Genomic DNA, 11,408 nt, shown 5'->3' on the forward strand with positions numbered 1-11,408 from the left:
GTTTACTCCCTCCTTCTCGAACTGGCGCCTCAGACAGATCCCTTCCCTCCGACTCAGGGCGGCCGAGATCAAGCTTCCATCGTGTTGAAACCCGATTTGGCAACCCAGCAGAAGGCCTAATATAGCAAGCCTTATCCCTCCCACAACTAGCCTATTCCGTTAAAGCCTTATTAGGCCTTGTAATTCCCAGCCCAATATCATGCCTGATCACATTAATCATTTGGCAACCTAATCCATCTTCATAATTATAGGAAGCCGTTTCCTCATAATCAATTTCATAAGATCCCTGGGAATCTGCCTTGTAAATTAATGCCGTATAATTGCCGTTTCCTTCAGAAAAAATTGAATTTGAATTTTTGTGATTCCATTCGTTCAGCTCAAGACTTGAAATTACCATCCTGTCCTTATCTTGTTCTTCGTTTCTACGTTCTACCATCGTCAGCACTGCCGCCTGATCTCAATCTGACATCCTCCGTTCAGCTCCATGGTTCAATATGCAACTAGAGCTTCCATGCCGCAGCTCTTCTGTATTTGTCATGTGCCTGTCTCTTGTCACTTCTTTGTTATTTCGGAAACATTCCTCCCGATACAGTTCTCCACCCACTTCCTTTACAAGAACGTCGAATCCACTTGTCCCTATTGTGACGTGCATCCATTCGTTAATCATATCGAAAACACGTATCAATTAGAACTTTACCCACACTGAATGAGGTACACGATCGCGTTAGTTTATCGCACTCTACCACTTTGCCCTATTGCTCCCATATTCTGCGAAATGTATCATTCGACCATGCATGCAGAGGAATTCCAAAGCACTCTAACCAAACTCTTCTAGACTCGCTTTTTTCGGTCTCATCCCATCGCCATACCATATAAAACAATTTTAATAAATCGTTCATTCTAAAAGTGTAAGCCTCTTCAGCACTAAGCACCGTATCGAATGTAATCATAGCTTTGTATGCCCCCAGCTCTCTTACCTGTGTTACACAAGGTCAGTCCCTATTGATCTTTTCCTGCAGCGACTAAAAATCAATAGCCGATTTCGTACCTCCGATGATACTTCTCTGCAACCAAACGACGTTCTCATTTACTATCGGTACTTCTATCTTCTTAGACCATCAATTACTATTTGGATCTTTGACAGGAGCGTCTGACGGCTGCCTTCCCGCTTTCAATTCAGCTGCTCCCACACTCATTATCCGTGGCTGGTTGTCTCCCGCATCGTGCCTGGTGGTCACCTTCGCTACTGTACCCTTCGTGTTTTTCATCGCATCTCCTCTTCTATATTTGACTTCACCTACGAACATTCTTTTACCTCTCAATACCATACCGTTCATTTCTGCAATAGCCTTCAAAGCCCCTCCTTTTGTAGTGTACTGGACAAAAGCAAACAAATATATTTGGCCATTTTTATTCTTTCGTGATAGATATATGTCGATGATTCTACTTGCCCATTTGAACATATTAAAAATTTCTCTCTTTGATATGTCTTTTGGCAAATTATCGATGAAGATAGAGAAGCGTTCCAATGGTTGATACTCTTTTTTATTCAAAACTCTAGAATCTTTTCCATGTTTACCCTGTGTATATGTTCCCTCCGTGTGTTTCCATCTCACTTTCACTCTCTCTCTCTCATTTTGATTTTTGCACGATACACAGTTTTACTATTTTTGTGTCTCACACTTATCTAGACTATAGTCTACAAGAAATGAACAAAACCCAGTTTAGCCCACATCCAGTTTGAATTCCAAAAAAAGAAATAATCCAAAAAGATTAATCAAACACAGTATACACATATTTACAAATTACAAACAAATTTCTCATATAGATAAAATCAAACACAAATTAATCATTGCAAGAACAGTTCCCTAAAAACTTCATAAAAATTCTAATCTTATATTCCAAGAAAAGAATTGAAAACTCTCTCCACATTTTGTTAACTAAGATTGACTAGACTAATGTGTATAAAATAACCTCCAAAAATGTGGAAAAAAAAGTCATACATTAGTCACAAAACTATATATATATATAACCCAAACTAGATCTATACCACTGACTTGACTTTATTATTACTACACTCATGTCACAGCCCTAAAATATATTATTGTGTATATAATAAATGTAAACTTTAATTTTCAGAGAAAATCCTCGAGAGATATGTGTGAGGGGACATCATATCCAAACACCATGGAATAATCATCCAATTCATCTGAAGTGAATTTTGGGATCCTCCAACTTTTCCCTGCCTCACAGTCATTCCCACTTGCCAGCAACTCTAACACCTGTACGATACCAAAAACAAAAAGAATGAATTCATATTCATATATCCAACTATGGTAGTAAATACTAAAATCAATTATCAAAATCAAATACTAATGTAAAATATAAATTAAAATATAAAATATATATTAAAAATAAATTAAATAACACATGTATTTATCACGAATACATAGTGACTAATTTTAATAGTTAATTTTCGTGTTCAAATAATATTTTTGTCATGTGTATTATTCTTTTCATCTCAAAATATGTTATTTACCTCGCTCATTGGAGGGCGCCACGTGGCATTTTGTCTGACACAGTATGAAGCTGTAAGCACCAACCTATAGAGTTGCTCTTCATCATATTTACCATCCATTTTTGGATCAGCTAGCTCTCCAATATTCCCTGATTCCATCAGAGGCTTTGCCTGCACAGATGATCATATATATTCATTAATGATGTGATTTGTTAGCATTCATGAATGCATGATGCATGTTGCTAAATTGTTGAAGAGTACCCAAAGGAGAAGGTTTTGGCTTGATGAATCAACAGGTCTGCGTCCAGTTACAATCTCAAGAAGAAGAACACCAAATGCAAAAACATCTGTTTTCTCATCCACTATTCCATGCATGAAGTACTCTGGTGCTAAGTATCCGAATGTCCCTTCTACTGGGATCACTGCATGATGACTCCACTTGTTTGGAAGCCACTTTGCAAGCCCAAAATCTGTTATCTGACATATCAAACAATTTCTTAAAAACAAAACAACTTTTTCCAACTCTTAATGATGCTATCTATATGTTCTAACTACCTCTGGCTCATAATCAGGGCCTAGAAGAACATTGGAAGCTTTGATATCGCGATGAATTATCCTGTGTTTGCAACATTTATGAAGGTAATGGAGCCCCCTTGCAACTCCAATAGCAATCTTGTATCTGATTGGCCAATCAAGTGAATCTCCACCTTTACCTGATAATCATTCATTCATTCATTCATTCAAGTGCTTTTGATAATCTCAGATAACAAACAGGAATTCAAGTTTGTCTTCCTCTTCCACTTACCGTGCAGTGCAGTTGCCAAGTTTCCATTCTGAGAGTAATTGAAGACTAGATAGAGTCCATTTTCGACGCAGCATCCAACTAAGGATGCAGTGTTAGGATGGCAGACATGTCCAATAACTCCCAATTCCATAAGGAACTCTTTCTCCTTGTTAAGATCATTGTTGTCCTTCGCCAATCTCTTCACAGCAATGCTTCTTCCATCACAAAGATCACCTTTGTATACTTCCGAGTATCCGCCTCTCCCGACCAAATTATCTATACATGAATGAGAAAAAGGAATGAGGACTGTGATTATATATGATTGCAACATCACATAATGTTTCTAAGGCTATGTAGTATGCACCTTGGTGGAATTCATTAGTAGCATTGGCTATCTGCTCATAGCTGAAGCACTTCAACAAGGGTTGAGCCTTTTCATTCTTGGACATGCTATGTTTTCTTCGGAATGGTGATCCGAGGAAGGAGGCTATGCGCCTCAAGGGAGATTGAGGCTTTGATCTTCTCTTAGGTGTATCTGTGGTGCAGGTGCTTGAGACCATAGTGCTGAATGTATCATCTTCTGTGCTGTTAGATTGCCCTTCCAGCGCATCTAGTACTGTTCTTGGTGAACTGTTCTGTTCTTTAGACTCAGAGTCAGACATGAATTCATTCAGAACAGGGAAGGTAGCAGCCTTGTCACCTTGATTATCATCATCCTTAGATAACCATTTAGAACTTGCTTCACTATCATCTGTTGGTGATAATATAATGTATAAGGGATTTGTCATTCGGTTTCAATTTTCATTTTTCATTCCAGAGAATTAAACTACCTTGAGAATGCTTCGGATTTGAACTGGAGCCTTGCTCTGCCTTGGCGAATTTCCCAACCGAGACCACAGTGCAGCCTTCATGTGCATGCTCAAAGCAATACTTGCTAATTCCCTTGGAACTTCCATTCCTATAAGGAACAAAATAAACATTTGTCATGTCTGATCTTGACAATGGAAATTCATGATATGATGATTGTTACATCATCACTAGTTCTTACTTGTTTTTTGGATTTCTTGAGCCACGTAGAAGAAGAAAATCGGCATTGATGGACTTGGCTTCCTCAGCTAAACCTCCACCTACTGTGGAACTGAATGCCACTCTTGCCTCCAGATTAACCTGATAAAGCATTCACATGTTAAAGTTAAACTCAATACTTATTAGAACAAAATTTGGCCACCTTGATCCTGATGGAGAATGAGGTATACCTGCTTAGACCAACATGTTTGTGCAAATTCTCCAAGCATAGATATAACATGAGCCTTTGCCTGCCGAAGTTGTGATTGCCTCTTTCTGACCGAGGCGCGCTTCTTCTTATCCTCAGTAACTGTAGTATTGTCACAGCATGAACACATAGTTTTAGTTTTGAGAATAATAAAAACAATATTGGAAAACCATGTAATGAATTGAGTGACTGACTAACCAAGAACATGCACTGCCACAATGCTGTCATTTGGATTGGCAAGGACTCTTATTGCCCATGAGAGAAGCTCCTTGCTGTCATCTGAGTCCAAAGAGAGTCCAACTAGCACCTTAGAAGGGTAAGCAAGCACCATTGTGAAGATAGCTAGGCTCTCAAAGAGAGAAGGAAATGTTGCAAGTTATTTTGCTTTGATGGTTCAATGTGGTGTGTGAGCTTAAGAATAAGTAGTGTGAGGGAAGAGCATGATTAAAATTCAGTTAGAGGTGTGAGGCCAAGCCAACCCCCATTGTCCAATTTCTTATTATACTTGTTTGAGAAGCATAAGAAGGCTTTTTAACAGTTAGAATAGGAGAAGTGATTAGTGTTCCTATTAAGTGTTGTAGTTGGGTGCTTTGGGGTATAAGCAAAGGTGGTGGGCACGTATTTGATTTGTCTTGCTATGAAAGCCAAGAACCAAATATATTTAGAGAAGAGAGTAGCATTTGGTAGGAAAAGTTACCCTATTGGAGCTGCTGTTTTTTGCCATACTCGAGAGTCTAGTCTAAAACAACTGCTTCATTCTTCATTCTCGTCACTTTATCATCAATGAAACTTTGAGAAGACACTAACTGTTTCCTCTCTTTTTCTATAACGGCTTTTCCTCATTTCGCTATCGAATCAAACCTTGCAACGTTGCCACATACCATTCATTCTTTTTCTATACTACCTTGTTTATGTATCATAACTTGTGATAGAAAAATGTTTCATAAATGTGGAAATAAGGGCCACTAAGATTGCCTTTTCTTTTAATTAATGAATTTACAGTTACGCACGTGCGGGTAAACTTATGAGAATATTCTCAATCCTCTAATCAACTAGAATTTTCCAATTGTTTTCTGAATAAATTCTAGCGAGTAAGGCATGTGCGACTTTCCCTTCAAGGTTGGCTAAATAATTATGCTGACTTTGCAATTTTCATATATGTATAGAAAACTGGAATATACATGTGCTGCCCTTGCTGGAAAGAGATCATAGCTTGTATTCATCACACAAGTCACAATTATGAATCAATCAATTAATACATTCACATGTATATTTGTTTCCCTAAAGTGGAAAATAAATAAACAAAGATTTTGCAATTACCAATAAGTTGATGATTTTTCCTTTATGTGATTTTACAATCAACTTTACTAAGTTTAAGCTAAAGGGACATAAGTTTTGCCGTTACAATTAGAGAGAGATTGATATAGGATCCGTAAGACATGACAAGGTTACTGACTTACTGCCACACCTAAAGGTGGAGGTGAGGGATTTGGATTAGGGAACTGCCTCGAAATGGATCATTTATCTTTCCCTTAGCCCCACCACACTTGATATGAAAATCAAACACATTTTGTTATGGAGTTTACACTTTACTTACTTCATAGTGTGACAAATTGAAAAGACATGAAGGATGCCTTAATTTCAAGCAAGAATAAGAGTTGGCACTGCCACATCTTCTATTAAAAAACCAATTCAACTGTTAACTGTTATTTACTTTTTGGTAGTTATTTAACGAATACAAATTATCACAATTTGAACTGTACTCAACATATTACTGTGAAATGTCTTGTGTCTTAAGAGTTAAAAGTAAAGAACAAAGAGCCTTTTCGTTTATTACCCAAAAAAATTGATAAATATAAAATGACATCCGAATTGCAAAACCCAAACAACTCTTTAAAATAAAATGAGTAAATTCATAAAATAATAAAATAAAGATTAATTACTATTAAATTCGTATTTTTGCTAATGTGTAAATTAGTGAAAATTTATGTGAAGTCGACTTCACGTGAAGTTAATATTTAAGAGTCGTTAGATGAAAATTTAGTCAAATAAGTCAAATTATTTAACGGCTCTAAGATATCAACTTCACGTGAAATAGACTATATCTGAGTTTCTACCGTATAAATTCCAATGTTTTGATTCAACCTTCACATTTTTACTTTATAGACTTTTTCACTCTAAAAGGTTTGATCATATTGTTGATGCAAGTGTGAGCTTGAAAGGATCATGATTATTATGGTGGTAAGTTCATCTTTTGGACCTGAATGGCACTAAAAACACCATAGCCGGCGCTGCTATTAGTTGCATCATCATCAAGATCATCATCACCATGATGATCAAGTGGCATCAATGTATCAGTGTATTTGACAGTGTGAAGCCTAGTGTTGAAAACAGTGTTATGATTGGGTTCATACCCTTTGAGAAGGTTAACCACTTGCTTCATGTTGGGTCTCTTATCAGGCTCACTCTGCACGCAAAGTGCAGCCACATGAATGGCTTGCTTCACCTGATTCTCATCAAAGTTACCTCTGAGTTTAGGATCAACAAGATCCCCGAACCTTGATTTACTTATGAATGGCTCAGCCCATTCGGTTATGGTTCTCTTAATCCCACCAGGGAGCTTCTCAATTGGCTTTCTTCCAGTTACAAGCTCCAAGAGAAGAATCCCAAAGCTATAAACATCGCAACTCTCGGAGACTTTTCCCCACATGGCGTATTCGGGTGCCAAGTATCCCAAAGTGCCCTTAACACGGGTAGTCATGTGGCTAACCCCTTCAGGGATCAGCTTAGCGAAGCCGAAGTCAGCAACAAGCGGCTCGAAGTCTGAGTTGAGAAGAACGTTGCTTGCTTTGATGTCTCTGTGGATGATGTGTGGTGTGACGTCATGGTGCAAATACAACACTCCTTCTGCAGATCCAATTGCAATCTTCATTCTCCTTTTCCAATCCAGTTGCACTTCATTTGCAAACTGCCCATGCAGATGAGAAAGAAGGCTTAGATTCGCCATGTAATCGTACACTATAAGCCTTTCTTCATTCCCTGCACAGTACCCTCTCAGTCCCAACAAATTCTTGTGCCTAACCCTTCCCAGTACTTCTACTTCTACCGCAAATTCCATCTCTGCCTTCGAGTTCATTGCCTTCAGTTTCTTCACCGCTATCTGCCAACACTTTCATTCAAATTAAATCTTATGCCAAGAGATTCAGGAGATAGGAGATCAGTACTTTTATTAAAATTTGGTCAGTAGTAAAGATAAATGAGTAATTCTTTATTATTAAATAAAATTTCACACCATTAAAAATATTATTAATAGCTAATTAATGATTACAAATCATAAAATCTACTGAATCTTAACACTCTTCTTCAAATATATAAATAGTTATATTTCTGATTTTTTTATGACTATTCACGCAGTAAATGTCATGTGATATTGGATGGCCCGTGTAAAATATCAAAATTAAATATAGTTACCTCATGACCATCACTTGTTTTTCCCCAATACACGCTTCCAAATCCACCTTCACCAAGCTTATTGTCCTCACTGAATCCATTCGTAGCTGCATGCAGCTCCTTGTACGTGAATATTCTCCATGAATTGTTGTTAACTGCACCAAATGCTGTTTGCCTGCAACCACCAACATTATTAATTATTTCACACCAAAAGTAAAATTTCTCTTTCTAACAGCTAATAATCAACAATAAATTAAATTAGACATACGCTGCTTCTTCAATTTTGTCAGAGCCACAGCAACTCAGGGAGGATCCCATACTAATTACTTTGCACTATACCTTATGAGATCGATGAATTAAGAAAGGTATGTGCTTAATTAATTAGTGTAGTGAATGAAGCTTGTTGTGTGCAAATAGAATTTACTGTTTTCGAGAGTACTATACACATACATGCAGCCCTTTCTCTTTCTATATATCAAATACAATTCATTCAAGTCCATATTACCAAAAAAAGATAACCTTATATTATATATCTTTTGTAAACGCCGGCCGAATCGACCTTGGCCGGCTTCTGCCTTTTAAAATTCAACTTTGCATTAAAAGTTTATTCCCTTAATTTTGATTTTCGGCCGTTCTCCCACGACTTTGTTATTAATTTATAGTATAAGGAACTAACTTTATCAGGCGCTATAAATAAATAAATGAAAATAGTCTTTTTCCAACCCTTTACTAATAAATGCATTATTAGTTTTTTTTATTGTATAAACGAGTTTATTAGTTGCCCGTGTTAATTATATTTGACTGAATAATGTTTTAATGGTATACGCCCCAAGCGGGAAAAAACTATAAATATTCTCAATAGAAATAGTAGTACTTGGTTTGGGTAAGAGACGACTTTCTTTCTTTCTTTCTTTTTTTTTAAAAAAAAAACTTATTTAATATTGTGGCCACCTGACTTAGTTTACGTGATAATAACCATAGCACTAAGAATGATACGACTCCATAACCAATAAACTTTAGATTTAAATTCTCTAAAATTTAAATTTCAGTTTAAAGAATAAAGTTTGATTATTTATTTTTAGATAATTTTTTTTTTATATTTATTTTTTGTCTCACATATGAAATTAATAATAAAATCACATTTTATTCTCTAGAGTGAAATTTAAATTTTAAAAGATCCAAATCCGTAAATTTTGTATCTGAATATCTCAAGTTGCCTAGAGGCAAAACTCTTGAAAAGTAATCAGAAACTCTTATTATGCCAAGTGGACGAATTCTCGGTGCCCAAGTATGTATCTTGAAAATATGCAGGAAATAAATATTGACATCCCATTTTTTAATCGATTCAATTCCAAACTGCTAGATGACATTCGTATATATGTTTTACATACTTTTTATTCATTTCCAAATATTTTTAGGGAATACTCTCTCCCATCTTTCTCATTGAATTTCTTGTTAGAAACATCTGATGAATACTATATACGCTGCTCAATGCAAATTAGTATTCAGTGGTGGGCAAGGATGGATCCAAGTATAGAGGGTTGGGGCAAGCGCCCACTACAATAGAATTTTTTTGGAATAGTATATAATAATAATATTTATTTATTCTTATTAAATTATTAAATTTGATCTCACAATAATTTTTTATTTAACTTTTGGTATTTAATTGTTAATTTAAAAATTTTATATTAAATATTCGTTAGAATGATCAATTTTCGTATTTAAATGAAATTAGTGTTCTTTTTTAAAAATTAATTCAAAGAAATATTATTTATCTTCTTTTTAAATTAGCTTTAATTTTTGCGTAGTAACTGTTTAATTGAAAGAACTTTTTTAACTATGAATATCAATAAGAGTCGGCTTCTAATTGTGTTGGGAAGTGAATTTCTAAATAATTGTTTAGTAATATATATGGAAAGAGAGAAATTTTGATGGTAGTGTTAAGAGAAAAATTACTTAATTTTTTAAAAATATAAAACCTAAAACACTAGAATTTTAAATTATGTATTATTATTTAAATTACTATTTTAGTGTTTTAATTTGTATATTAGATATTTTGAAGCCTAATCATATTTTACAATAATAAAATATAATCATAACAATTGTTACTACCCTGACCCAACGCTATGGCCCAGGTCCAAATACGCCAAAAGGCCCAAGATTGGCTTTCGTTATTCACCGACCTCTTCAAAAGAGGTCGGACTCAACACAGACTTATTTCCAAAGAAGTCGGGCTCAAGAGATAGCTGGCAGATAACACTTATTCAAATAAGTAACTGCCCCTAAAATCTCTCAACCCACTTCTAGAAGCCATATCCCAACAATCCCTAGATAAAGGGACGGTTATCCACCTAAAAAGGTGGCACTACTCCAACGGTGGTTATTGGATCACCACTATAAATACCCTGACACTCCTCAGGTATCTCTAAGTTCCAATACATTCTAAACCTGCTTAACCCCATGCTGACTTAGGCATCGGAGTGTCTTTGCAGGTACCACCCCCATCTCTTGGAACACACAACTCGGAGGCGGCTCCCAGACGTAAACCAAGTCGGAGACCACACTCCTCCAGCGCTTGGGCCTCAAACAAGTCCAACCACCGTCCGGTTCTAGGTAAGCCCCGGAACATTGGCGCCGTTGCCGGGGACCTGGAGCTCAACTCTTGATAATGGCGGATGATCAATAACATAGTCAGACAACCACTCGACATGAATAAGATGCAAGCATGTTAAAAAGAAGTTGGAATACAGTTTCTATGGATACCAGAAATCCCGTAAAAACTTCTCCCAATGGGCAGAGGATATCAAATAGGGATGATGATTCTACTTCTACAGTTAAATTGGATTAAAAGAGAAGAAGGCACCGTCCTAAGGTCATTGTAGAAAGCAAACCAAGATGAACTCGAAAGCCAATTGAATAAAAAAAATTTCAATTCAGAAAATTCAATTGGCAAAAGAAGTTACGTGAAAAAAAAAGACGAACTCGAAAGCCAATTGAATAAAAGAATTTTCAATTCAGAAAATTCAATTGGCAAAAGAAGTTACTTGAACAAAAAATGAACTCGAAAGCCAATTGAATAAAAGAATTTTCAATTCAGAAAATTCAATTGGCAAAAGAAGTTACGTGAAGAAAAAAAAAGAGGAAAAGGGAACGTGACTAATCCCAACCTCTTGGTGAAATAGGATGGATAATGACATCTGTGCCAACTTACAATCTCGAAAAAATCCATGATACCCATTCATGAAATGGAACAGTTGCATGTTCCAAATACACAGCATCAGCCAATTTGAACGCAACCCAATCCGACAACGGAGTGATGAATCCAGTTTTTTCTTCAGTGGATTTACCTGTCAATTACAACAGTGAATAACACAAAGAATTCT

General features: G+C 36.1%; 3 protein-coding genes across 4 annotated transcripts; all 3 read right to left on the bottom strand.

The window, feature by feature from the left end:
• Positions 1-457: 457 nt before the first annotated feature.
• LOC107460793 (serine/arginine-rich splicing factor SC35-like) lies at positions 458-1,463 on the bottom strand. Its single transcript, XM_016079196.1, has 2 exons — positions 1,127-1,463; positions 458-636 (listed from the first exon to the last, which is right to left on the bottom strand). Exons 1-2 carry the CDS (start codon positions 1,461-1,463, stop codon positions 458-460), a joined length of 516 nt encoding a protein of 171 aa, XP_015934682.1.
• Positions 1,464-1,978: 515 nt separating this feature from the next.
• Positions 1,979-5,288, bottom strand: LOC107459814 (probable receptor-like serine/threonine-protein kinase At5g57670). Its single transcript, XM_016078086.3, has 10 exons — positions 4,774-5,288; positions 4,559-4,677; positions 4,351-4,469; positions 4,133-4,260; positions 3,667-4,053; positions 3,324-3,578; positions 3,074-3,231; positions 2,780-2,995; positions 2,540-2,689; positions 1,979-2,282 (listed from the first exon to the last, which is right to left on the bottom strand). Exons 1-10 carry the CDS (start codon positions 4,904-4,906, stop codon positions 2,136-2,138), a joined length of 1,812 nt encoding a protein of 603 aa, XP_015933572.1. The 5' UTR covers positions 4,907-5,288; the 3' UTR covers positions 1,979-2,135.
• Positions 5,289-6,686: 1,398 nt separating this feature from the next.
• On the bottom strand, positions 6,687-8,453 carry LOC107459822 (PTI1-like tyrosine-protein kinase At3g15890). 2 transcript variants are annotated; one of them, XM_016078106.3, is made up of 3 exons: positions 8,294-8,453; positions 8,047-8,200; positions 6,687-7,735 (listed from the first exon to the last, which is right to left on the bottom strand). In XM_016078106.3, exons 1-3 carry the CDS (start codon positions 8,341-8,343, stop codon positions 6,809-6,811), a joined length of 1,131 nt encoding a protein of 376 aa, XP_015933592.1. In that variant the 5' UTR covers positions 8,344-8,453; the 3' UTR covers positions 6,687-6,808. The 2 variants fall into 2 exon arrangements, with proteins under 2 accessions (XP_015933592.1, XP_052110139.1); XM_052254179.1 differs by having other exon boundaries at positions 6,687-7,744.
• Positions 8,454-11,408: the final 2,955 nt, after the last annotated feature.

Source organism: Arachis duranensis, chromosome 1 (genome assembly GCF_000817695.3).
Source record: "Arachis duranensis cultivar V14167 chromosome 1, aradu.V14167.gnm2.J7QH, whole genome shotgun sequence".
Taxonomy (NCBI): domain Eukaryota; kingdom Viridiplantae; phylum Streptophyta; class Magnoliopsida; order Fabales; family Fabaceae; genus Arachis; species Arachis duranensis.